Source organism: Nyctereutes procyonoides, unplaced genomic scaffold (assembly GCF_905146905.1).
Source record: "Nyctereutes procyonoides isolate TBG_1078 unplaced genomic scaffold, NYPRO_anot_genome, whole genome shotgun sequence".
In the NCBI taxonomy this organism is placed as follows: domain Eukaryota; kingdom Metazoa; phylum Chordata; class Mammalia; order Carnivora; family Canidae; genus Nyctereutes; species Nyctereutes procyonoides.
Window position 1 is genome coordinate 76,532,563 of NW_026575146.1, and position 27,119 is coordinate 76,559,681.

At 53.8% G+C, this 27,119-nt stretch overlaps 3 protein-coding genes across 9 annotated transcripts in view; 1 reads left to right on the plus strand and 2 right to left on the minus strand.

Annotated features, from left to right (window-relative positions):
* The window catches only part of PPP1R37 (protein phosphatase 1 regulatory subunit 37), a 40,522-nt gene extending 32,804 nt beyond the window's left edge, over positions 1 to 7,718 (minus strand). The window contains exon 1 of the mRNA XM_055310509.1: positions 7,164 to 7,718. Within this exon, the coding sequence (XP_055166484.1) occupies positions 7,164 to 7,365 (202 nt within the window). The 5' untranslated portion in view covers positions 7,366 to 7,718. The remainder of the gene's footprint in view (positions 1 to 7,163) is intronic.
* A 1,516-nt stretch (positions 7,719 to 9,234) lies between these two features.
* Positions 9,235 to 23,780, minus strand: GEMIN7 (gem nuclear organelle associated protein 7). 7 transcript variants are annotated; one of them, XM_055311636.1, is made up of 4 exons: positions 20,266 to 20,356; positions 16,241 to 16,366; positions 13,257 to 13,343; positions 9,235 to 9,975 (listed from the first exon to the last, which is right to left on the minus strand). In XM_055311636.1, the coding sequence occupies exon 4, from the start codon at positions 9,965 to 9,967 to the stop codon at positions 9,572 to 9,574; it is 396 nt and encodes a 131-aa protein (XP_055167611.1). In that variant the 5' UTR covers positions 9,968 to 9,975; positions 13,257 to 13,343; positions 16,241 to 16,366; positions 20,266 to 20,356; the 3' UTR covers positions 9,235 to 9,571. The 7 variants fall into 7 exon arrangements, 6 of the variants coding, with proteins under 6 accessions (XP_055167611.1, XP_055167610.1, XP_055167608.1 ...); XM_055311635.1 differs by lacking the exons at positions 13,257 to 13,343; positions 20,266 to 20,356 and adding an exon at positions 23,754 to 23,771; XM_055311633.1 differs by lacking the exon at positions 13,257 to 13,343 and having other exon boundaries at positions 20,266 to 20,355.
* Positions 21,983 to 26,870, plus strand: ZNF296 (zinc finger protein 296). Its single transcript, XM_055311632.1, is given in 4 exon segments — positions 21,983 to 23,340; positions 23,343 to 23,487; positions 23,714 to 23,863; positions 25,790 to 26,870. Coding segments are annotated over 4 exon segments (1,440 nt in total). The 5' UTR covers positions 21,983 to 23,172; the 3' UTR covers positions 26,767 to 26,870.
* The last annotated feature ends 249 nt before the right edge of the window (positions 26,871 to 27,119 follow it).

The window sequence follows — 27,119 nt, forward strand, 5'->3', positions numbered from 1 at the left end:
TGAGCTCTTCCTAATCAGAGTCCTGGACACCCTGGTCTGATCAGAAGTGTGTACTGTGTGTCTCTCTTACTAGATCATGACCTCCAGGGAGGCGAGGGCTAGGCGTGTCTCACTCCCTGCCCCCTAACACCTAGCATGCCTGTGCCGTGTTAAATAAATGGTTGTCTGGGGGCTAACTGAGGCACACGTCCAGCCAGGAGGTACTGAGCACACACCAAGTACCAGACACTGTGCAACACAGGAAGAACTTGGGCCAAGGGTCAGAATGAGGACCTAGTGCTGAGGACACGGGAGAAACGTGGACCTCCCAGGGCTCTGGAGTTGCCCAAGCTCCATCCTGAGCTGTCAACTGGGCTGGGCCCTCTACTCGGTAGGTTTCTCATCCTGGCCACAGCTGGAAGCATCATCCCCATTTCATAAAGGGTTACGGATTACACATGAAGAAACTGTACAGGCTGCAGAACTAAATGCAGCAACTTGCTGAAGGTCATGTCACCAGGACACAGGGGTAAGAGTACAGGACTCCCTGTTTCGTGTTTTTTTTTTTTTTAAGGTTTATTTACTTATTCATGAGAGACACTGAGAGAGACAGGCAGAGACACACACAGGCAGAGGGAGAAGCAGGCTCCCAATAGGGAGCCCAATGCAGGACTCAATCCCGGATCCCAGGATCACGCCGAGACAGCCGCCCTACCACTGAGCCACCCAGACGTCCCTGAGGACTGCCTGCTTTGAATAGCAGCTTAACCATCAGCTGGCTCTGGGACCTCTCAGGGAAGTCACATCACTTCTCTGTGCCTCAATTACCTCATCTGCAAATTGGGAGAACAGCGCCTATTTCCTGGGGTGGCTGTGAGCTTTAACTGAGACCATACATTTAGTTAGCCCCATGGCAGGGGGGGCACGTGGTAGGCAGTGAGTAGTGACCATTAAGGCTATCCAGAGAGCAGAGATTTCAACCTGGGTCCCTCTATGCGCTACTGTGGCAGGCTGCGTTCCCAGCTCAAATTTCTGCAGTTACCTCAAGTCAGATGTTCGGATTTGCTCCAAACAAGTCTATGAGGTCAACCCCAGCCACCTCTGAACCGAGGGCAGGAAGGCAGTCTTGGAATTGAGTACTGAATAGGCTGAGCAATGAGTGGAAGGATGGCCAAACCTGGCTGTTGAAATCACCTGGGAAGCCTTCTAGAAACAGATTCCGGGAATCCCTGGTGGCTCAGTGATTTAGTGCCTGCCTTCGGTCCAGAGCATGATCCTGGGGACCCGGGATCGAGTCCCACATCGGGCTCCCTGCATAGAGCCTGCTTCTCCCTCTGCCTGTGTCTCTGCCTCTCTCTATGTCTATCACAAATAAATAAACAAACAAACAAATAAATAAATAAATCTTAAAAAAAAAAAGAAAGAAAGAAAGAAACACAGATTCCTGGCCCCCATTTCCAGAGGGCTGCCTTGGTCATAGCCAGTCCAGCCTGGGCCATCTGGCAGTTCTTAATGTTTGGAGCACAAGACTAAGGAGAGCCCCAGGTGCCCTGCTCCCAGAAACACACCCATATGCACTTCCATTGAGTCACTCAAGAACTACTTACTGCCTCCTGCTGCTGCTAAGTTTGTGTGTTCTGCAGGCTCGCGATGGACCTCAAAGCCAGCTTGCAGATCTCTGAGGAAGAGCCCCTGGCACAGCCTAGATTAACTCTTCCAAAAGCTTTCTCCCAAACACCACCACAGGTTATTAGGTGTGAGGATAACCTCATTCCTCTGACTTCCATCCAGTGCCTGGGCCCTCTTGTGTACCAGGCTGAGGTCACAGAGGTGACTCGTACACAGTCTTTGCCCTTGAGGAGGGAAACAATGGGAACACAAATAAAGAGTTGGAGGTGGAAAGAAGGAGGGTGGCTTGTCTGAGTTTACATGTACAAAGAGCCCGGCCTTGGCACAGCGGCACCCCCAGCACAGTGCCCAAGAGCACAGAGGGCTGGGTGATAGGGTCTATACTACAGGTGGGACTAAGGCTCAGAGAGGAGGTGTAACTTGTCCAAAGTCATCAGAAGGTATCCATAGAGGCTAATGCTTTGGGCCTATAATCTGAGTACCCTATCCACCTCTCTCAGGAGGGTGGGTCAAGACATGATGATTAGTTTTAGCTCAGAGAGGTTGGGCAACTTGCCTATGGTCACCTAGCTTGTAACAGATGGAACCAGGCCTGGAGCCTGAGGTCTTTGCCATGCCCGGTCAGGGACAGGGCAGCAGGGTTCTGATGGGGGAGATGCTGGGGGGAAAGATGACCAGCATACAACAGAGACAGGAAGCTGGCAAGGCCTGGCGACGACAGGAAAAATGAGGGAGACATCTGATGAGCATTCACTATGGACTCTGTTATCTTACTTAATCCTCACGATCACCCTATGAGGAGGTACTATTGTCAGCTGCATTTTACAGACAGAAAAATCGCGGGCAGGGAGAACAATTGGCCAAAGTCACAAGGCAAATCACCCAGTCACACGGCAGATTACGTGCCAACGCCGGCAGTAGGATGTGCGGCTGGGTCCAGATGGAAATCTGGGCAAAAGCATCAACAGCAGCCCCTTACGATCCCATCCTCTACTCTCTTACACCACCACCACTTTGAGCTAAGTCTTTTTTTTTTTTAAGTTTATTTACTTATTTTAACCTATACATCCAATGTGGGGCTTAAATTTATGACCCTCAGATTAAGACTCAAATGCTCCACCAACTGAGCCAAATAGGCACCCCCTGAGCTGAATCTTTTGAGCTGAGTCTTTTAATGGCGGGCCTCCTTCTACCAATGACAGGTGCATTTCTACCTGTCAAACCAGTTTCAAGGACTAAATCTACAGCACAGGTTTCAATAAGAACCAACAGTAAAGTATTTGCATCCTCTTTGATCCTCATTTGAGAACACCATAGCCACTGCCCATTCCAACCCCCAAACTCAGATGGTCAGAGGTGGCCTCATCTTTGGGCCCTCCTGACTCTGCAGACATGTCACAGGAGGAGTTTCTGGTGGGCAAAACTCCCCCACCCCCCACTGCAGGACTGACTCTCATGGGCCAGAGGCCAGGGAGTAGGAAATGAGTCACTGGCAGGACTGGAGGGAGGGGAGACAAGCCTCCCACACCATGGTCAGTGTCACATGCTCTCCAACACCTGCCTTGCAGAGCCCACTTCTCCTCCCCGCACAGTGTTCATGGGACTGGGAAGATGAGCTGAGCCTTGGGTCATTCCTGCAGTTTGGTCTAGAAGGGTCCCAGACAGAATTCCCTCAGGAGAGGTGGGACGGTGGGGCCCAGTGCAGCCAGCCAGCCCCTCCTCCATCAGTGGTGCCCGCTTCCACCTCCGGGGAGAGTAGAGCCCACAGGTGGCCAGTCTGGCAGCTCTGAAGCAGCCTCTTCCACTCACAATTTCCACCCCGCCTCCTCCTCAAGCTTCACTTCCCATCCACGCACAACTGGCTTGCGGTGGAGGCCCTGCCCCACCAAGTTCATCCCATCTGCTCAGACGTCCTGGGTGGTCAGCAGGGCAGGGATCACTACTCCACAGACGAGGAAACAAACAAGCTCAGCAAGAACAAGCGCCTTGCTGGAGGCCACACTGCTGCCAGGCCTGGCCTGGAAGCACACTCTGGCTACACAGGCCCCAGGCATGGCCTGGTGTCACCTCCTCACACATACCCACCAGTGCTCATTCAACCACGGTCACTGCATGTCCTCTGAGAGGCTGAGGAAGTGGAAACGAGGACGAACAGCATCTGCTCTCCCATTTCAGTGGGGGAGAGCGACCACTAGCATGATAACAAGTACGTAAGGTAACAGCAGATGGCCACCAGTGCCCCAAGGAAAATAAGCAGGACCTCTGAGGTTGGGGTGGGGGTGGGGGAAGCAGGGACACTATGTAAGATGGGAGCTAGGCAAGGCCCCTACGAGCACTGGGCTAGGTTGAGCCTCCATAGGCCTGAGACCACCCCCACGACTCCAGATAGTCTCACCTGCAGGGATCCCCAACAAGTGACCTCTGGCAGGGCCTGATGAGACTCTCGCCCTCATGCAGACACTCCCCAGAGTCTCTCACCCAGCTGAGCCACCACTCCACTCCAGTCTGGGCCTGGCCCTCCTCCACCCCAGCCAGAGGCTCTATCAGGGCCTGACCCAGCTCTCCTCCCTGAATGGTCACCCTGTGCTGGGGCCCCGGATTCCTCTAGTTCGGGGATGCCCCTGTACCCTCTGGCTGAGGCAACTTCTCTATCTCCATGATGGAAGAACAGCTTCTGAATGACCTCTCTCCCAAATCAGACCCGCCAACTCTCCCCTCACTCTTGACCATGGGGTCACATGACCACAGCAGGTCCCAGAATGACTCTTTCATCACCCTTGCCACTATGTCCACAGCTCAAATGACACCCCCTGTGCTTTCCCATGGCTTAAAGACCCAGTCCAACATAACTCCCGCCCCACTGCTAGGACCAAGAGAGTCCTCCTGCAGCCCCCCGTGAAGAGCCTTTGGCCTCCCAACTAGGTAACCTCCTTGGCCCGGCTTTCTGTACCAAATTTCCTCTTCTACAGCCATGCAAGACTCCACCTTCCCTGGTCCCAGGTCAAGCAGCAACTCACTGTCTTCTAGGCACGGAGACTAACCACCTGCTCCTCAGCACTGACAAGCCTTCCAATCTCCTGTACTGCAAATCCCACTGTCAAAACTCACCAATGTCACCCATGACCACTTCCCTGCTTAGGGACCATGAACCCCCAACTCCTTCACTTCCAGGCTGAGCCCTCAACTCCCTCTCCCCACCCCATAAGACAGACCAACTCTGCCAGTCCATAAACTGCTTTCTTAACTTCTCAGTGTTATCACCTCCCTACCCCAGACCCACTGGCTCCTCTGGAGTGTGAGTCCTGACCAGTCCCTGCTGTCCCCTCTTTAAACTTCCAGAAATGAGAGACTCGCCCAGCCTGTAAGTTGTTACTACCTCCCCCTACCCAGGGAAGACCAATCAGCAACCATTCTCTCAGCTCCGCCCAGCCAGACTCCAAGTGACCCCTCTTTCTTGAGGTTCTTCTCTCAAACTCCTTCACTGCCTGGGTAACAGCAGCTGCTATTTCTGTGGCAGAATTTACAAAGACTATTTTATTTAATCTTCACAACTACCCCGCGGTAGAAATTAGCACCTCCATTTGCAGATAGAGAAACAGGAGGCTCAGAGAGGAAAAACAGCTTACTCAAAATCAAACAGCTGGTTACACACAGCTGTTCCTCTTCTGGGAACCTGCACACCAGAAACTTGCCCCCAGCCCCACCCCGCACCAACTCTCCCCCTGCCCCCACCATGACCCTCCAGCCCACACACTGCTCATCTTCCCTTCCCCTTGCCCCAGGCCCACAAACTGACCACCATCTCTGGCCCTCTCCTGGAAGCACAGGAAGCAAAACAACCAGGCTTCAAGCACATGAACCGACCCCTCTAGACTGGTTTCTAAAATGACCAGTATCATTCAACATCACCCCTAAAATGACCAACAATAACTGTGACTTCATGAAAGCTCATCCTGGCCAATCACATTTCATACACAACCAAATTTAGTCCTCTCTTAGAGCCTTGGCAGGGGTATTATTACCCACTTCACAGTCAGGAAAACTGAGACTCTGAAGAGTTAGATAACGAAGCCTGAGGTCATGAAGTGGGTAAATGGGAGTCAGGATTTGAACTGGAACCTCTGCTCTCCACCACCTCCTCTGCCTATCCAGATCTTTCGCCCTTCCCACTCTCAACTCCCTGGACTGGGTACCATGCTATAGCCAGGGCACCATCAGACTCTTCCCCTCCCCAGCCCAAGTCCTCTAAGCCAAAAGGGACCCCTACCCTTAGGCCGAGAGCCCAAGACTTGGCTGGCTCCCGATGCCAACATGTTAAATTGTCTAACAGTAACTCGCCAAACTGGCATTTACAGCAGGCTACCTATGTGCTCAGCTTCCAATAACCATGTTTCCTACTCTCACATAAAACCCACAATTCCTCCACTGCTCAGACTAGCAACAGTGCCTCCTCTTTCCTGGGGCCAAATGACCAACTTTTCTGACCCCTCTCTTCTTGGGCTCCACCCTGGCAAAACAGACATCTCCAGCAGAGAAACAGACTCAACGCTGCCACTCATCCACGGAGCAACTTTCCAACTCTAGCCCTACAGGTAAAATACACACACTCCTCCAGCTGCCCTTTCAGTTCAACACGAACCTGACCTTCAGGGGACCTATAATCTGCAGACTTGCTCCCTCTCCCAACACCTCAAGCCAGCAAACTTCTTCAGGCACGCACCTTCTAAGGACCAACAACTCTAATTCCCCAACTTTTTCTTGGGAATAAAAAAAAAATTTTTTTAAAAGATTCCCTTCCACAGCCAGGCCCGAAAGTTCCTCTGCTCCTTAATGACTGATAATGTTTTGCTTCCCTTTTTGGGGGAAGAAAAGGAGGCATGCAGTGACTTTTCTTCTTAACGTCAAGAACTAACACCTCCTTCAACTTATCCACCTCCAAAGTGACCATCAACTCTGCTCCTTGTCTGGGAATTTGTTAACTTTGATTCCCCTTTCCTAACCCCAGGATTTACCAACTTCTCCACAGCCACAGTCCACGTTGGTTTATTCCTCTTCTTCCTTTCAGCCAAAAAAGTGAGCAACATGACTACCCCTTGTCCCGAAGTTTCCAGACCAGCAACTTAACCTCTTTCCATCCCTATGGGCCCATCAAACGCCACCTGCCTTTTCCACGCCAATGCTGACCCACTCTTCCTCCCCTGACTGCTCTTTATCCTTCTTCGGGGGGGAGGAGGGGGGGAGGACGGAGACTTTGAACTCGAAGACTACCGCCCTGCCAATCTCCAAGCCTCCAAACTTTCTTTAATTGCTTATTGTTCTAATTCCTAGAAAGACCACCTTCAGCGTCAGTGCGGGGGGGGGGGGGCCACAGACCGGCTACTTTTCACCTTCCCAACCCAATAGCCACCCCGACTCTTCCAGAGCTACTTTGCAGCTCTAAACCGACGAGTCTTCTTAAATCATTAGTGCAACTTATTAAGCACCACCTCCGTGCCGGGCGCTGCGCTCACTCCTGGTCCGCCACGAGCCCGCCCCCGCGCCCCGGCGGTAGCTACCGTGTCTCCAGGGGTCTTTGGGTTCCACCGCTCCGGACACGATATCCTCGTCGGAGGGGAACGTGACGCGCTTGGCCGCAGCCTTGAGGCGCCCGTCGGCGGGGGACGATGCGGGGCTGGGAGACCGGGCCTCGGCGGGGGCCTCCTCGGCGTCGCCGTCCGCGCCCGGCCCGGGCGGCGCCTCCTGCGGCGGGATCTCCATCGCCGCCGCCGCCGCCGCCTCCTCACGGGGGCCCCGGGGACATGTCCCGGGCCCCGGGCTTGTCTCTCCGGGCCCGCCCGCCGTCCCGGGGCATGGGCTCCGCCGCCGCTTCAGGCGCCGCCTCCGTTCGCTGTCCTGGTCGTCGTAGTCGTCGCCGCCGGGAGCTCGAGCGCGCCTCCCCCGAGCCTCGCGCGCGCCTGCTCGTCCGCAGCCGCACTTTCGTTAAGAGGCGGTGAGCCCGTTGCGGACTAAGAAAAGCAGAAAATCAATTGAAACGATTTGCAGGTAGAGTCGTCTCGCGGGTTGTTGAAACCGGTAACAAGAGGAAGAAAGAGCCACGGGAAAAAGAAACGTGAGCAGCGAATCTGCAGAGCCGGAACTGCAGAACGCGAGGGGCGGGGCGAGGTGGACGCCGTCTCCCGGAGCAGCGCGCAAGCGCGAACCTGAGCCGCCCCCCCCCGCCCCCCCCGCCCGCCCGCCTCCATCTAGATAACGTTCAGACTCGCACACATTCGTCACGAGCTCGGGCAGCGGAGAGGGGAATGGAGTTGATAAAAATAAAAAACATCTGCTTGGCGGGGCTCGGCCAACTGATCTGGAGAGATGCAAAAGGAGAGAGCTTGAAAGGAAAGGCGATAGGAGGCATACTGAATATATGAGTACAGATGATGGATGCTGGCAGAAGGATCCTCTGCCTGGAGACGAAGCCTGTGCCTCTTTACTACTTACTCTCTAGCCCTCCATTTGTAGGTAGCAATTTCATCAATAGTTCTCTGTATTCGTTGCGTGAAATACAATTTAAATGAAAAGAATAAAATAAATATGAGCCCATGAGGAGTATCATACCCCTTACTAAAAAAAAAAAAAAAAGTACTGGAAGAGGGAAGAAATCCCCAAACCAAGAGACGAATCTGCCAACCAAAATAATTGGGCGACGGAGCAGGTAAATCCCCAAGCCCGGAGCGAATCCGCACGAGCTGTAACCGCACCCCCACCCCCACCGCCGCTCAATTTAATCGCTTAATATTCGCCTGCGCACTTTCGCCAGGCTTTCCTAGCACCTCCAGCAGTTGGGGGGGCGGGGCTAAAATTAAGAGGGCGGGAGGATTCGGGGAGGAGCGAGCGACGTCGTTGCCAAGGCAACCCGAGAGCTAGGCCCGGGGCTCGCTGGAGGCGGCGTCGCGGGAGCGGAGGCCCTCCGCCCGCCCGGTTCCACGTCTCCGGCCGCCGCGCTTTCGCGACTGCAGACGAACAAAGCAAATCTCACCTACGCTTGAAGGGATCTTGAACGAACGTTCTAAAGTTGATGGGGCTACAAAGCGAACCTGCTGAAAGACAACCAGTGATGGGGATAAGTGAAGCGAATCATACGGACGGCCAAGCGGCTGGAGCGCAGTGGAGAGGGTGAAGCGTCACCCCAGCCCCCGGTCCTCGGCCTGTCCTCGGCGGCGCTGCCACACAGGCTCCGGCTCCGAGCCCTTCCGGGGTCGGCGGAGAAGCGAACCGGCCGTCCCTAGAGTGAGGGCCACAGCACCCTAGGGACGGGCTACAACCCCTCGCTGGGAACATTCCCACCACCACCACCCCCGAGAAAGAAATCACGTCCAAAGGTCCCAAACCCGGCATTCAAGTAGCTCCAGCCATTCCGGGACCAAGCCAATCTCCACCTTTACCCGAGCTCCTCCCAGCCCCTTGATGTGTCCTCTTCTTGGCCCAGATCCACCGGATTCAGCCCCTGCCCAGCCACCCTTCCACTTCCTAAATCTGGCTCCATCCTTGTGTGCTACAATTTAAAAAACAACAACAAAGAACAAGACGCGAATTTTCCTGGGAAAGTCGGTTCTTTAGTAGGAGGACAGTATCCTTCAGGATGGCTGAACTCTGCAACTTCAAAAAACAATTTTCCATTCTGCAATCTGCTTTTATTACCTACCCCCAGCCCCAGTCTTCAGGAACAGCCATGAGGCCCTATTTCAGAGTTTAGAGTTCTGTGAGGTAGAGCTTTCATTTCAACAGGCTCTAAAATCCTGAGGTTGCAGTGGAATTTTACTGACGAGACCCTGGAGGTCCCAAGAAGCCTGAGTTGCTGGAGCTCGGCTCAAAATTCCAAGGGAATTAGTTCCAAACTCTATGGGGCCCACCAACGTGTGAAGGGCTGGGACCCTGTGGCTAGGCCCACAGCAGAAAGGTGAACCTAGTAACATCCTTACGGCTTGAAGGTGTACGCAATAATGTCACTACACCGCAGCAGCGCCTCGGCCTGCACACCTATCGGCGTCTGCAGCTGCGACACGTAGAAGTTGGCCACGTCCAGGTCTGTGGCTCCGAAGTGGGCAGTCACGTGCACGCCCTCGTGCAATGTGAAGCTCACCTGGTGACCCACCATGGCCAGCAGGCTGCGGAGGTAGCGTTCCCGAAGTGCGGCTCGCGCCTGCTGTTCCTGGGATTCCCGAGATTCTTGAACTACTGGAGCCCCCAGGGTTTGGGGAACCTCTGGCTTCGGGGGGGCCCTGCGTCCATCTGGGGCAAAGCCTCGGCTCAAGCCATCAGGACCCCGGGGGAGCCGGAGCACAGACACAGGAATGGCCAGTGGAGTCTGCATTCTTCTGGCTGTTGGGTGAAGAAGAGCAAGAGGTTGTTACAGTGGGAGTGTGGGACTACAAATGAGAGGGAGGCAGGGAGCAAAGGTGTGTCTGTCCGTCCTCAACTCAATTTGTCCAAAACCCAGTTCCAGATTCTCCTTCTAAACTCTATGCCCTCCCTCCACCAGGAACCCCTCCCCTGGGAACTGCTACCACCATTCACAAGGTCCATGAGAGCAGAAACTTTCTTTTTATTTTATTTTATTTTGAGCAAAAACTTTTTTTTTTTTGAAGATTTTATTTATTTATTCATGACAGAGAGAGAGAGAGAGAGAGAGAGAGAGGCACAGGCAGAGGGAGAAGCAGGCTCCACTCAGGGAGCCCGACGTGGGACTCGATCCTGGGACTCCAGGATCAGGCCCTGAGCCAAAGCCATATGCTCAACCACTGAACCACCCAGGCGTCCCAAGCAGAAACTTTCGACTGCTTTTATCAGTGTTTTATACCCAGTCCCTGGCAATAAATATTTGCTGAAAGAGAGAACTCCTGCCTCCTCTCCTCTCTCACAGCCCATCTAACCCATAGGGAGAGGCTCTCTTCCAAATAAATTCCCAGTCACACAGAAGCCAGCTTAAAAGGGCTTCCAGAGGCCAACTCTGGAATGATGTAAACATTAAAACAATGATAGTTACATGGGGGCACCTGGCTGGCTCAGTCAGTAGAACATAGGGCTGTTGATCTCCGGGGTTGTAAGTTCGAGCCCCACCTGGGGTATAGGGATTACTTAAAAATAGAATCTTAAAAAATAAACAAATAAAAAGATAGGTACAATTATAACCCACTGAATAAAATAGAAATCCATGAGTCCATGCTAATTATAAATAAATAAAAGAATACATAAGGAACTAAAATCCAATGGATACTAAAATTTGTGGATGAGTGTTGGATGAGGTCTAGTGTATGCACAGTCTTAAAGTACTTCCCCACAAAATATTTGTCATAAGGAGTAAACAGTAACTTTCTAAGGGAGGAACCCAGTGGATACTACCTTAACTCAGGCATCAAAGCCATCATGTGCAGGGGTAGGACAAATGGACCCCATGTGCCTCCTGAGCTAGAGAAAAGCTAGAGAAAAGCAAATTTTATGAAAAAAATCATACAGAAGGGAAAATACATTTACAGTGTTGTACTGTATTTATTGAAAAAAAATCCATGTATACGTGGACTGATGCAGTTCAAACCGGTGTTGTTCAAGGATCAACTCCTGTTGATGTATTCTGAGCCTAATGCTTCTCTCTCTCCACTGCCCACATCCTGGTCTAGCCACCATCACTTCCTGCTTGGACTACTGAAGCCAGGTCCTCCCTGGGCCCCTGGCTTCCACTTTCACTGTCCCCTTACCCCCAAGTCTTTCCCCACACACACAGCCAGAGGCACCTGCTTAATACCCAATACCTGCCATCTACCACCCGAGTCAGGTTGCATCCTTCCTCCACTAGGAGCCCTCTCCTGGCTCCCACCTCACCCTGAGTCAAAGCTAAAGTCAATGGCCCTGTGTGCTCCGTACCCTGCCAGCACCCTCTCTAACCCAGCCTCACCTGCCTCTTTGCCACCGAAATCCCTCTCAGACCCTTGCACCTTGACACTCCCTCTGCTTTTACCACCTGTCTGCCTCCTTGGAGCAGGCTATCTTCAAGTCCTCCTGTACATCCCATCCAGCCCCTCTTAGCTTCATCTCTCTTCACAGCACACAGAACTCTTCTGACATGCTATATATCATTCTGCTTATGGCCTTTGTCCCTTGCTAGAGACCGGCCTCCCTGTGGGCAGCGGCCTGGCTTTTTGCCTCCTGCTGTATCTCCAGCTCCTGGAACACTGTGTGGTGGTGGCACAGACACCAGGCCCCTTAAATATTGTTCCTGCTTGAATGAATGGAGGGGAGACTGAGCTCCCAGACCAGCTTAGCAAGAGACACTTTCCTTGGGTCAGCCTGGGTGGCTCAGTGGTTAAGTGTCTGCCTTCAGCCCAGGTCGTGGTCCCAGGGTTCTGGGATCAAGTCCCTATCAGGTTCCCCACAGGAAGCCTGCTTCTTCCTCTGCCTATGTCTTTGCCTCTCTCGGTGTTTATCAGGAATGAATGAATGAATGAAGAATGAATGAATGAAGAATGAATGAATGAAGAAGAATGAATGAAGAGAGTTTCCTCTTCCGTTGTAGGGAGAAATGGTACTGATGACCACCTCAGCGTGTTACCAGGATTTAACAGGCTCATGTGGGACATGGTAGCCTCTCTAGAAAAGTTTAGGTATGGGGGATCCCTAGGTGGCTCAGCGGTTTCGCGCCTGCCTTTGGCCCAGGGCGTGATCCTGGAGTCCCGGGATCGAGTCCCACGTCGGGCTCCCAGCATGGAGCCTGCTTCTCCCTCTCCTCTGCCTGTGCCTCTGCTTCTCTCTCTCTCTCTCTCTCTCTCTCTAGGTCTATCATAAATAAATAAAAATAAATTAAAAAAAAAACACTTGAAATTCCACGTGTTAGGTATAGTCTTTCACTTGAAGCTGTTGTTCCTTTGTAAAACATACTTTAAAAAAAAAAAAAAAAGGGCAGCCCCGGTGGCGCAGCGGTTTAGCGCCGCCTGCAGCCCGGGATGTGATCCTGGAGACCCGGGATCGAGTCCCATATCGGGCTTCCTGCGTGGAGCCTGCTTCTCCCTCTGCCTGTGTCTCTGCCTCTCTCCTTGCTCTCTCTAAATGAATGAATGGATAAATCTTAAAAAAAAAAATTAAAAAAAAATAAATAAAAAGAAAGAAAAATTTAGGTAAGATTGTTTCCCCATCTGTAAAATAGGGATGGTAAGAGGACCCACTGCATGGGGTTGTCCTGGGGACTAAATGCCCTAACAATCATATGGTGTTTAATGTGGGGACACATTAAGGGCCAATGTTGTGATGTTGGTTGCATATAGGGAAGTGCCAGTTCTATGAGCAAGCTTGGGGGGTGTCTAAGTTTCAGGTAGCTGCACCCCTCTCTATGGCTTAGTCCTCTTTGTGGTAATTACTGGGGCACCTGGGTGGCTCAGTGGTTGAGCATCTGCCTTGGGCTCAGGTCGTGATCCTGGGATCCAGGGATCAAGTCCCACATCTGGCTCCCCACAGGGAGCCTGCTTCTCCCTCTGCCTATGTCTCTGCCTCTCTCTGTGTGTCTCTCATGAATAAATAAATAAAATCTTTTAAAAACTAAAAATAAAATAAAGTGATTACTGAAACAATTGACAAATTTTAGGCACCCAGTGTCCCATCCCTGGGCCGCTCACGGTATGGAGGAGATGGAGATGATCTTTTTCCTTGTTACCCTCTTCCTGTCTCTACAGCCAACTGTGAGCTCCTTGCAAGAAAGGACCCTGCAGAGAAATGGGCCAAGGCTGTAGATAAGGGTCTCTCAACCTCAGCATGGTTGATATTTGGGGCAGGATCACTCTTTGTCATGTTGTGGGTGGCTGTCAGGTGCAGAGGTGTAGGATTTTAGCAGCAGCCCAGGTCTCTACCCACTAGATGCCAGTAGTATCCCCAACGCCTACTCCAAGCTGTGACCACCAAAACTGTCTCCCATTGGTGAATAGTATGGTATGAGAGTTATATCTCATAAAGCCTTTTTTTAAAAAAAGTTGTTTGGGGTTTTTTGTTGTTGTTGCTGTTTAAGTAATCTCTATATCCAGCATGGGGCTTGAAATTATAACCCTGAGATCAAGAGTTAGTTCCATGCTGTACCGACTGAGCCAACCAGATCCCCCTAAAGCCTTTTCTAAAAAAGTTCTCCATATATTGGGGTACCTGGCTGGCTCAGTCAGTAGTATGTAACTATCTTTTTTTTTTTTTTAAGATTTTATTTATTTATTCATAAGAGACCCAGAGAGAGAGGCAGAGACACAGGCAGAGGGAGAAGCAGGCTCCATGTAGGGAGCCCGATGTGGGACTCGATCCTGGGACTCCAGGATCACGCACCGAGCTGAAGGCAGGCGCTAAACCGCTGAACCACCCAGGCGTCCCTTGCACGAAACTCTTGATCTCAGGGTTGTAAATTCCAGCCCCACATTGGGGGTAGAGATTACATAAAATTAAATTAAATTAAATTACAATGAAATGAGGGCAGCCCTGGTGGCTCACCGGTTCAGCGCTGCCTTCAGCCAGGGTGTGATCCTGGAGACCCGGATTGAGTCCCACATTGGGCTTCCTGCATGGAGCCTGCTTCTCCCTCTGCCTGTGTCTCTGCCTCTCTCTTTCTCTGTGTCTCTCATGAATAAATAAAATCTTTAAAAAAATTAAATGAAATCAAATAAGTAGATAAAGGGGCACAGCTTATGTTTGCTTTACCCCAATAATTTTTTTTTAAAAAGGGGTACCTGGGTGGCTCAGTAGTTGAGCATCTGCCTTTGGCTCAGGTCGTGATCTCGAGGTCCTGGGATCTATGTCTCTGCCTTTCTCTGTGTCTTTCATGAATAAATAAATAAAATATTTTTAAAAATTTTAAGAAGGGATCCCTGGGTGGCTCAGCGGCTTAGCGCCTGCCTTCGGCCCAGGGCATAATCCTGGAGTCCTGGGATCAAGTCCTGTGTCGGGCTCCCTGCATGGAGCCTGTTTCTCCCTCTGCCTGTGTCTCTGCCTCTCTCTGTGTCTTTCATGAATAAATAAATAAAATCTTTAAAAAAAAAAAAAAGTTTAAAAATTTAAGAAAAAATTTAGTGGATACATTCTTAGAAATGATATCTACCGGGATCCCTGGGTGGCGCAGCGGTTTGGCGCCTGCCTTTGGCCCAGGGCGCAATCCTGGAGACCCAGGATCGAATCCCACATCGGGCTCCCGGTGCATGGAGCCTGCTTCTCCCTCTGTCTATGTCTCTGCGCCTCTCCTCTCTCTCTCTCTGTGACTATCATAAATAAATAAAAATTAAAAAAAAAAAAGAAATGATATCTACCAAAAAAAAAAAAAGTTCTTCATATTTTGCCAAAGGTCCCCAGCAGGGACAAAATAAAAATGTCTATAGTTGAGAACCATAGGCGCTTAACCACTGCGCCACCCAGGGATCCCCGAGCAGGGGCCTTTTAGCTGCTCCCCTTGTTATGGCTTTTACAGTCTGTACTATTCAAAGTAACTTTTTTTTCAAAGATTTTATTTTGGGGGAGTCCCTGGGTGGCTCAGCGGTTAAGCGCCTGCCTTTGGGCCAGGGCATGATCCTGGAATCCCGGGATCAAGTCCCACATTAGGGTCCCTGCATGGAGCCTGCTTCTCCCTCTGGCTATGTCTCTGCCTCCCTCTCTCTGTATCTCTCATGAATAAATAAAATATTTAAAAAAAAAAGATTTTATTTTATTTTATTGACGTCATCTCTACCCCAACATGGGGCTCAAACCCACAACCCTGAGATCAAGAGTCACATACTCTAACAATCGAGGCAGCTGGCGCCCCCTCAGAGTAATCTTTTTAAATTCTGATTTCAAAAAGAAAGGGGCATATTATAATGCTTCCATGTCCCTGGAAAAGTTGTGAACTTCCCAGGGCATCTTGCTGGCTCAGTTGGTAGAGCATGCGTCTCTTGATAGGGTGGTCTTTGGAGCTTACTTAAAATAAAACCTAAAAAACAAAAAAAACTAAAGTGAAAATGAAAATGTTAGATTCCCTCTCAGGAATCTGAACTTCCTCTCCCCATCCTTACCCACTCCCCAAACTTTCTGTCTCAGCCCAGACCTTTCTCAGGGTCTAAGCTGCCAAGCCCTACAGATCAGACCCCTCCCCGCACCACTAGTGGCCCAAATTGAATCCTTACTAGAAGTCAGCAAATTTTCTCTTGTAAAGGGCCCAACAGTAAATATTTTATGCTTTGGGCTACAGAGTCTGTCACAACTACAAGCAGGCAGCCAGAGACAGATATGAAAGCAATGAATACGGCTGTTCCCCCTTAGAACCGTACTTACTGGGGCACTGCAATTTGAATTTTGTATAATTTCAGGCACACACGAAAACTCTTAAAGTTTTTCCAAGCACTTAAAAATGTAAAACCCGGGCACCTGAATATCTCAGTGGTTTAGCACCTACCTTAGGCTCAGGGCATGATCCCAGGGTCCCAGGATGGAGTCACACATCAGGCTCCCCAGAGGGAGCCTGCTTCTCCCTCTGCCTGTGTCTCTACCTTTCTCTGTGTGTCTCTCATAAATAAATAAGGTCTTCCAAAAAAAAAAAAAAAAGTAAAACCCATGCTTGGCTGGTGGGCCATACAAGCCCGGGAGGCAGGCCAGAGCTTACCCCACGGCAGAGCAGGTGAAGATGTGGATTCAGGAAGGCAGGTGGTTCTTATTCCCTCCAGACTCACAAGGGATCTGGGCAGGTCACTGCGACTCTACAAGCAGCCTCCCTGCTTAGGTTCCTCATCTGTGAAATGGAAATTAAAAAATAACAAAAATAAAAAGACCTCCTAGGATTTCACAGTGTCCTGGACTCCTCTCCGCTTTCTTTCTTTTTTCTTTTACTTTTTTTTTTTTAGATTTTATTTATTTATTCATGAGAGACACACACAGAGAGAGAGAGAGAGAGAGAGAGAGAGAGAGGCAGAGGGAGAAGCAGGCTCCCTGCAGGGAACCCAACGACGTGGGAACCCGGCATGAGACTTGATCCCTGGTCCCCAGGATCATGCTCCCAGCTGACGGCGGTGCTAAACGAGCCACCCAGGCTGCCCTCCTCCCCACTTTCTTTGCCACCCACATTCCATCCGTCAAAAAGGCCCATGAGCTCCACCTTCAAAATTGTACCCAGAATCCAGCAACTCCTCACCCCCCCCCGCCCCCATCCCACTCTGTCTCCTCCTCCTGTCACCTGCCACCTGGTCTACACCAGTCTCCTCCCCACAGGGCCCCCAGCTGCCACCTTCACCCTACAGCCTGCTCCCCACGCAGACTCGGCCGTCAGGGTTCCTCTTAGAAATAAGTCCGAAAAAAAAAAAAAAAAAGAACTAAGTCCAAGCACACCCCTCCTCTGCTCGGAGCTCTCCCATGGCTCCCACATCACCAAAAGCAAAAAGCCTAAGCCCTCACAACAGCCACAAGACCCTATCAGCTCTCTGACCTCATATCTTGCCCCTCCACCCTTTGCTCGATGCTGTTTGTCCTTGAACATGTCAAGCACATTCTTTCCTGGAACCCTCTTCCGGATGGGAGACCGATCGATTTCTGCATACATGGCTCACCCTCCCTCAGTTCACTCCGGTCCCTGCCCAAACATCCCCCTTTACAGGGAGGAAGACAGTAGCCCCTTCAGCCTGAATTATCTTGTCTCCATGGCACTATTGCCTCCTGAAGATATGCATTCGTTTACCTACATGATGTCCGTTCTGCCACAGAACACACGACATTGAGAGAAAGGACACATCCAATTATTTCCCAACTCCACCCCCAGCCCCACCCAGGGCCTGGCAAACAGGGGGAGCTCAGTAAATATTTGCTGAAGGTATGAAAAGATTCACCCCTTCACATTATCCGAGGGCCTGTTCCATGCCCAGCACACCTGCGGCGGTGCTGGGGTCACAGCTGTTGAGTGAAACAACCTGGCCTTGCTGTCACAGTTCAGTGGGTGACACAGACTTGTCTCCAGACAATGCTGACCCAGGGTGGGCAGGGCTGGAATGAACTACGAGGCTAGGGGCCTCAGGTGCCCGAGGGGCTGCCTGGCCTGACCTGGCCTGGGGGCAAGAGATAGCTGGCCAGCAAGGGTGTTGTACTTGAGCACAGGCCCAAAAGGAAGGAGGAACAGAGTCATGTAGAGATCTGAGGGGGAAAGCATTCCAGCCAGCGGGAACAGCAAATGCAAAGGCCACAGAAGCCTGTGACTTTGAAGCAAAGCAAGGAGGCCAGCCAATGTGGAGGAGGGGGGAGCAGGGCAGATTGTGCAGGGAGAGGCTTTGATGCCAAGACCTGGCTCTCTACTCTGAGTGACACAGGACCCAGGGGATGGGTTCTGAGCAGAAGAGGGATAGCCCATCCCTCGTGGCTTCGAATTTCACATGATCCTCCTGCCTGTGTACGGAGACAGGAGACAGCGGACTGTGAGAGACAAGGGAGAAGCAGGGAGCCCAGGCAGGAAGCCACTGCGGTGGCCCAGGCAGGCAGAGGAGGGTGCCTGGGACAGGGCGGGGACTGCGCAGGTGGGGAAAAGTGATCAGACGAGGGTTTGTTGAAGGTCAAAAGCCCTCACTATTTGCTGATGGACTGAGGGGAGAACCAAGGCAGACTCTCCGGGTTTTCCCTGACGGGGAAGACCACAGTAAACGGGATTTATGGGATATATACATGTTTCTTTTTTTCTTTTTTTTTTTACATTTTTACTTTATTTATTTTTAAAAGATTTTATTTATTTATTCATGAGAGACACACGGAGACAGGCAGAGACACAGGCAGAGGGAGAAGCAGGCTCCATGCAGGGAGCCCGATATGGGACTCGATCCCGGAATTCCAGGATCATGCCCTGGGCTGAAAGCAGGCACTCAACCACTGAGCCACCCAGGGATCCCTACATTTTTATTTAAATTCCAGTTAGTTAATACACACTGCTATATTAGTTTAGTGGGTACAATATACATTTTCTTTATTTGACCACTACCACTGTAAATGGGATTAAAGGATATACACATTTTCTAATTTACCTGGCCACTGCAATCCAACCTTACTAAGAGTCATCGGCCCCCAGGGTTTTCACCCAACCTAGGTTAACACTTGAGTGATTTAAGAGAAACACCCTAGTCTCTAGGGCTAGTACTGAACAAAGAAACGGTCACAAATTATGTTAAATCCCTGGATGAAACAAAAGTAAGGGTGGACCAGTGTACAGACTTGCTTTCTCTGTTAGGGGAAACCAAACAGGGACGGGTCCTGCCATGTGATTCCCAATCCCCATTTTCTGGAGGAGGAAACTAGAACTGAGAAATGGCAAATCACTTACTGGGTGCAAGCTGTCTGGGTAGTATGAAAAGGGAGCAAACCCAGGTTGGCCTGACAACAGATCCAGGCCATCACCCCTGCCCTCAGCAGGAAAGATTTGTTCCCCCGCCAGCACTGGAGGGCCACCAGAGCTTTTGGAACCAAGGTGTGATCTGATAAAGAATGGATATAGGAAAGGTCACCTAGGGTGTGCCCAAGAAGGCAAAAGCAGGCGTTATCCATGCTCCCTGGTGACCAGGCTTCAGAATCCTTTATCCTTTCAGTCTCCAGGCCAAGGATTTCCCTCAAGAGGATTTCAGAAAAATGTCCAGGCCCATCCCTCACTACTTGAAAAGCTAATCAAGGGGCACCTGGGTGGCTCAGTGGTTGAGCATCTGCCTTTGGCTCAGGTGGTGCTCCTGGGGTCCTGGGATGAAGTCCCACACTGGGTTCCTCGCAAAGAGCCTGCTTCTCCCTCTGCCTGTGTCTCTGCCTCTGTGTGTGTGTCTCATGAATAAATAAATAAAATCTTGGGATCCCTGGGTGGCGCAGCGGTTTGGCGCCTGCCTTTGGCTCAGGGCGCGATCCTGGAGACCCGGGATCGAATCCCACGTCGGGCTCCCGGTGCATGGAGCCTGCTTCTCCCTCTTCCTGTGTCTCTGCCTCTCTCTCTCTGGTCTGTGACTATCGTAAATTTAAAAAAAAAAAAAAAAAAAAAAAAATTAAAAAAAAAATCTTAAAAAAAAAAAGTTAATCGAATACTTAAGACTCCAGAGCTCATCACTTGGGTCATGAGCAAGGGCAGGAGATTTGCAGACCTCCCTTATAGCGGCCTCAGTGCGGACTTCCAAGAAAATGGCAATGATCAGTTCAGGGGACAAACATCTGCCAGGGGAGGGAACTAGATGAGTTGCCAGGTTAACAGAGCTCGGCGAATTAACCAAAGTGCTGACCGGTCGCCCCCCCCCACACACACACACCCCGGAACCCCCAGCCCCGCGTCCTTCCCCTCCCGTCTGCCCCCGCCCCCCGCCGGTCAGTTCCTCTCCACTCCGCCCTGGCCACCCACAGGCTGGCCTTTTCTTATACTAAGTAGGTCCTCCGGGCCCCCAGGCGTCCGTGGCCCCCGCGCCGCCTGGGCTGGGGGTCCTGGCGGCTCAGCCCCGCGCGCGACGCCGTCCCGCCAGAGCGGGAAGCCGGGGCGGCGGCCGCGATCCTCGCCCCCGAGCGCCGGGAGGCGCGGGAAGGTCCCCGCCCCGAGTCCCGGGGCGGCCGCGCGGGGCCCCGAACGCGCCCGCGGCCCCGGGAGAGGGAGAGCACCGCGCGGTGCTCGCGCCCCGCCGCCGACACCCCGACACTCACCGCGGTCCGCGACGGCCGCGCTCCCACTTCCGCCGGCGCCCCGGCTGCAGGGCCCGGGCGGGCCGCGAGCCGCCCAGCCTGCGTTCCGCCCGCCCCGCCGCCGCCGCCGCCCCACGTGGTGCCGGGCGGGCTCCCGCGCTCCGAGGCCCGCGCGGCCCCGCGCCCACCCGCCTGCCACCTGGCCCGTCGCCTCCGTCCGCACCGCCGGCCTGCGAGGTGGGGCCGGCCGGGATGCCCGCCTTAGGGAAGAAGAAACAGGTTCAGAACCCGGAGGACGTCCTCCGCGCGCTGAGCTAAGGACGGAGCTTCGGGGGTTTGCGCCCCCTCCCCCTCCACGTGCATGCCCTTGCCCTTCACCTGCGCCCGGGACCCCCGCTCCCCGCCTTGGAAACCCGCGCCCGCCGCGCAGCACACGGAGGGAAGAGAGGCTCGCAGAGGGCCGGGGCTGGGGGCTGGACCGCGGCGGCCGCTCTGCCTCGCAGTCCTCCCTGCAGCCCCGTTTCACAAAGGGGGAAACAGACCTTGAAGGATGCAATGTCTGGCCTCCAGTGCTTTGGAACGTGGGTCTTCGGGGCTCGGATTAGAATTCCTTCCTTCCACACTTTTTCAGTACGATAGAGGCTTGGTGGGCCCTCCACTTCCCACCAGAGCCCCCCAGGCCTTGTGCCTGGCACACAGGCCCTCTGCGGCCTCTATTGAGAGCCTGTGCATAGCAGAAGGCTCAATACACATTTGTTTTTTGGTTGTTGTTTTTTTAAATATTTTTTTATTTTTCATGGGAGAGGCAGAGGGAGAAGCAGGCTCCCTGGACGAAGCCTGATGGAGGACTGGATCCCAAGACCCGAGATCACGACTCGAGCCGAAGGCAGATGCTCAACCACTGAGCCACCCAGGTGCCCTACACATTTGTTAACTGAACTATGAACAAGGAGAATCTCTGTGAACGAGGCCAACCTTACCTCCTGCCCTCTTAGGACCTACATCATTAAGGAGGGCCGGGAGGGGCACATAGAGGGTATACATGAGCAAATACCTCAGCCAGATCCTTCAAGGCTTGCGATGAGTGATAAAATAAAAGGAATAAAATAAGGGTAACAAGTGGCACAGTTGGTTGGGCGCTCAGGGCACCTGGGTGGCTCAGTGGTTGAGCGTCTGTCTTCTGCTTAGGTCATGATCCCAGGATCCTGGGATGAGTCCCGCTTCAGGCTCTCCTCTGCCTATGTCTCTGCCTCTCTCTGTGTGTCTCTCACGAATAAATAAACTTAAAAGAAAAAATTGGGTGGTCAAAGGAGGTGGCTGTGAAGAAGCCCCCTTTGATGGTAGATGGGGAAGCTGAGAGCCAGGAAAGAATTGAGGACAGATGGAGGTCATGGTGCAAGGCCTTCAGCAGGGTGGGGCTACATTAGATACAGTGGTCAGTGCTCTCGGGAGGATAATTGAGCTCAGCTCTGAATAACAATATGAGGAACCCTCTGGCCTGGAGCAGTACTCTGGAGAGATTAGCATGTGAAGTTCACTGGGAGCTGGGCTGGGGACGCTGGGGAGGACAGACCAGGGGGCTTGTGTCCGGTGGGGGTGGAGAGGGGAGAGAGGACAGTCAACAAATAGGTCTATGTTATGATGTGGCCAGTGCCAGGAAGAAAAAAAAAAAAAAAAACTTGTAAGGGTTGGAGGGTGGGGCAGGGTGTCGATGCCACTTCAAACAGTGATCAGAACTGAGCTGCTTTGCGGAGGGAAGTTCAAGGAGGCCCCCGTGGAGGGAGGTGACACAGTTGCCTGTTTGCTTTTAATGGTGATTCCAGGTTTTGGAGCAGAGCAGATGGATCTATAGGATCTCAACCCTCCTGGCCTTAAACTATCCCTCAAGGCTCTGGTCTCAGAAAACTGAAGATTTTAAAGTGGGCAAAAGACCCTCTTGGGTCTGATCTCATTTTCTCACAAAACTCAATCACCCATGCCCTCCCCCCTTCCTTGTTATTCTTGAACACACAAGGCTAGCTGGTCCCCTCACCTCCCTCAAGTCTCAATTCCACCATGTTCTACCCTGGAGAAAAGTGAGCCTCCCCACTCGACCCCAGTAACCCTTTATAATCCCTCCTTGATTTATTTAGCCCCATTGCAACTTGTCATCCTGGAAGGCACTCCAAGTTTTGCAGTTACTTCTTTGAGCCTGTCTCCCTCAGAAATAAACTGTGTTAGGCCAGGGATTCTTTTCTTTAAAGATTTTATTTATTCATGAGAGACACACAGAGAGAGGCAGAGACATAGGCAGAGGGAGAAGCAGCTCCCTGCAGGGTCCTGATGCAGGGCTGGATCCCAAAACCCCAAGATCATGACCTGAGCTGAAGGCAGATGCTCAACCATTGAGCCACTCAGGTGCCTCTTATTTTCTGTCTTGTTCACAGCTATATCCCCAGTGCTTAGAGCAGAACCCAGTGCACAGTAAATGCTCAAAAAATGTTTGTCCACTGGATTTTTATTGTAATGCATTTAATGGAACAGTCCCGATTACTCATAGGCGCCCAGGGAGAAACGTGGCCCTTACTGTTCTGTCTCTCTAGCCGGGAGTGTGCGTGGGCACCGTGCGCCTTAGTTGCACCGGCCCCTAAAACGGAATCAGAAGTAGCAGTTTGTGTGCGTGGTAGTGAGACCTGGGCGTCATTAAGATTTGGTCCCTAAGAAAATGCGGTGGGCTCGGCTTTGATCAAGCCGGGCTGCCGCCGGGGGCCCCTGCGGGGCCGCCCCAGCCTCTCCCGTCAGGCCCCGCCCCCGGGGGCGGAGCCACGGGCCGGGCCAGCACGTGTAAGAGTTCGCCGCGGGTCGCCGCAGTCACTCACCTGAGCGCCACGGTCTGAGAGCGCACGGCCCTCGCGTCCTCCGCCCGCCAGCCCGCCCGGCCCGCGACCCATGTCCCGCCGCAAGGCCGGCTGCACGCCCCGCCGAGTCGACCCCGCGCCCGCCTCCAGCACCGACGACGAGATGGAGATGCCGGACCTCGTCATCGAAGTGAAGCCCGAGCCAGACGCGCGGCCCCTGCAGGCCGCGGGGCTGGGGCTCTTCTCCCCGAAGGAAGTGCCCGCGCCCGCGCCGCGCCGGGGCGGTTCGACGGCGAAGCCCGCCACTCCCCCGGGCCCGAGCCCGTGCCCGCCGGGAGCCCTCTCCACGCCCTCGGCGCGCGGAACCAGTGGGCGCTGTGGACGCCACTGATCGGCAACCCTCGCGGTGAGCGCCCCCTGCCCCTGCCCCGCCTCCCTCCCGCTTCACTTGGGGCGGGGGCGCCCTCCTCCAGGCTCCGACCCCCGACCCCCTACCCCGGCCCGGCCTTATTTCTCCTGCCTGGTCCCGGCCTCCAGCCCCCATTCTGACCTTTGGGTTTTCCCTCACCGTCGGCACCCCCAGCCCCCATCCTGGCCCCACCCCACGCTTACCACCCGCTTCCTCCCAGCAGACCGCCAGCCCTGGACGGACAAACACCCAGATCTGTTGACCTGCGGCCGTTGCCTGCAGACCTTTCCGTTGGAGGCCATCACTGCTTTCATGGACCACAAGAAGTTGGACTGTCAGCTTTTTAGAGGCCCCAGCCCCTGCCAGGGCTCAGGTGAGTCAAGCCGGGATGCAGTCCCCCTCTCAAGTTCAAGGGCCCGGCTTCCTGTGGGAGAAGGGGCTGAGCTGGACAGGCGGGGCAGTGAACACTACTTCCCCTTTCTCGCTCCCCTTCGGGTGCAGCCTAGGCGTGGCCAGGGCCTGCCCTGTCCTAGGGCTGGGACTAGTGGTGAGCGGGGTGGGTGGGGGTGGAGGCTGGGCATGGAGGAGGGCCGCCCACAGGGTGTGGCCAGCCCCTGAAGCCTGGTCTGGGGATTTGCCACACACACACACCCCCAATCTGGTTTCACTTCTCCTTCCCCATGGCCAGAAATAACTGGCCAGGTGGCTGGACCAGTGTGGCAGTAGGGGGACCTCTGGGGAGGGCAGCAGCCTGGGGGAGGGGAAGCTGAGGACAACTGGAAGCGGCATGCTGCCCCCTCCCACCTCTTGATTGCTTCTGATTGAGGAGCTAGTGCATTCGCTCAGAGCCCCGGAAGGGGCTTCTGGCTTTCCTCTCTGATGGAATCTCCCAGCCCTGCATGCTGGGAAGCCCCTGGTTTGGGCCAGGTCCTGGGTGTCTGGACACCTGGGTTCCTTCCCTTGGGAGGGAATGAGCCCTTAACTTGGTGCTAGACTCGTGGTGAGCTTTTGGTCATCACAGGCTGAGGCTCCTCCAAACCTATAAATTTCCATCCCCTGGCCCATGTGCTCCCAGGATTTTTGGGAAATGGAATTCTATTTAGGCCTGGGCTGGGGGTGGTTGGGGGGGGGGGTCTGTAGTGGGGCAGGGGGAGGGGCTGAGAATCAGCTGTAGACTTGAAGCCAGCAGGTGGTCTGGTGGCCTGGGGAGGGGCCTTGATGGAATCACTGGAACACTCCCAGGTGCTTGGACTTGGAGCCCTGTGGGCACCTCAACCACGTGAGCTCAGCTCCTGTTTATTGAGGGCGCACAGGCAACCCTAGAAAGGACAGGATCTTTGGGGGCCCCATATTCTAACACATGAGAAACCTGAGGACCAGAGAAGAGTGTTTCTCACCCAAGGTCACACAGCTAGGGAACGGGAGAGGTCAGGCCAGGCTGACACCCACCAGCTCCCATCTGTGCTCCTGCCCCTGGTGTTGGATCAGGAAAGCCTCCTCCTTCCCAGACTGGCTAGAATTTGAAAAGTAAAGGCAAATGCTTTACTGGGAGTACTTGGAAGGTCTAAAAACATCCAGTTTGTGGGGGGTTTTTAATTTGAGGTCTGTGCAGGGGGACCTACCTTTACTGACCCACCCCGACCTCTGGGTGGCTGCTAGGGCTTCTCCCCACTTGTTGGGCCTTGGCCCCCTCTTCTACAAAGTAGGTAACAGGAGACCCTGCGTGGGACCCATGAACTTGGGAGCCTTGCACAGAAACCCGCTCAGTAATCAAGCCAGCAATCTTTCCTGAAAACCTGTCTTGCCCTCTCTGGGTCTGTGGGCTGAACCCCCAACTCCACCTTTCCAAGCTTGTGACCTGGGGGAAACATCTCGGCCTGTTTTCCCATCTGGAAGAAAATGAGAGGTTTTATTTCTCGCTTAGGTGAAAAGTGGAATGAGTGGCGGGGTGATGGCTGGTGCCCAGCATGGGGAGATTGGTCCAGTCTCCAGTAAGGCCGTCCTAACCCCCTCCACTCCCCATCTCTGCTAGAAAATAGCACTCCTCTGTCCCCCCACTCTGCTTTCACTTTCTTGAAGATTTTCCAACACAGAAAGGATCCCCAGATAGTCCCCATCCACTCCACAGGTTTTTCTCACTAGTCTGTCCACTCACTTCTGAACCTCAGCTTCTGAAGACCGGGAATGCATTCTCAGCCCCTGGAACAGGGCCGTTCTTGCAGCAGGCAGCCAACTGGCAGGTGCGAGTGGGACTTCTGCTTTCATGCATCTCCCTAACAGCCAGCCCTTCTCTTTGCAGAGCGCAAGGACCCCAAGGCCCTGAGCTGCTTCCGCTGTGGGAGGCAGTTCACGGGGGCCTGGAAACTGCTGCGCCATGCCCAGTGGGACCACGGACTGTCCATCTACCAGACGGAAGCTGAGGCCCCAGAGGCCCCACTACTGGGCCTGGCCGAGGTGGCTGCTGCTGTGTCGGCCGTGGTGGGGCCTGAAGCAGAGGCCCAGGGCCCCCGAATGAGCATTGTTTCCAGGCGGAGCCCCACCTGCCCTGTGTGCACAAAGACCCTTAGCTCCTTCAGTAACCTCAAGGTGCACATGCGCTCACACACCGGCGAGCGGCCCTATGCCTGTGACCAGTGTCCCTATACCTGTACCCAGAGCAGCAAGCTCAACCGCCACAAGAAGACCCACCGGCAGCCCCAGTCCCAGAGCCCCTGCAGGGCTGAAGCCAGTCAGGAACAGGCCTCTGCCACTGCCCCTCCTGAGCCAGCTGCTCATGCTGCAGCCCCAGCCAGCACCCTCCCATGTGGTAGAGGCGGGGAGGGTGCCGGGGCTGCTGCCACTGCAGGCGTCCAGGAACCGGGGGCTCCCGGCGGTGGGGCTCAAGTAGGCCCTGGTGGGGCCAGCTGGGGACCTAACACCAAGGAAGAGAGAACTGAACCTGCCAAGAGCGAGCTGTCCCCAAAGAAGATGCCAAAGCCGGTGGGCAAGAGCCGCGGGCCTGGGGGCAGCTGTGAGTTCTGTGGGAAGCACTTTACCAACAGCAGCAACCTGACGGTGCACCGGCGCTCCCACACGGGCGAGCGGCCCTACTCCTGCGAGCTCTGCTCCTATGCCTGTGCCCAGAGCAGCAAGCTCAATCGCCACCGCCGCATGCATGGCCTGGGGCCTGGCAGCCCCCGCTTCGAGTGTCCCCATTGCTGTGTGCCCTTCGGCCTGCGGGCCACCCTGGACAAACACCTGCGGCAGAAGCACCCCGAGGTGGGTGGGGAGGCCTGAGCCTTGGGCACACCCTCCCTGCCGCTCCTGGTACCACTGGGGCTGCCGCTCATTCATCTCCTTGTCCTTTCTCTGCTGCAAGTAAATCTGCCCGCCTAGCTACACGCGTGTTTGGACTCTGGCTTTCTTGGGGTATCTGAGGTGGGGCGGGTGGACGGCTGGACGGACCGGTTTGGGGTGAGGGGCAAGGCCGGCCCCCAGTGCCCCAGGCACGGCAAGACTGGCACAGAAAGCTGTGCTCCCGGTTCCCAGTGTGGGCGAGGCCGGGGCAGGGGCCGAGGCGAGGGCGGGGAGAAGCCTGGACCTGTCACCAGAGGCCCCTGGGCAGAGTCCTGGGCCATCCTCCACATGCT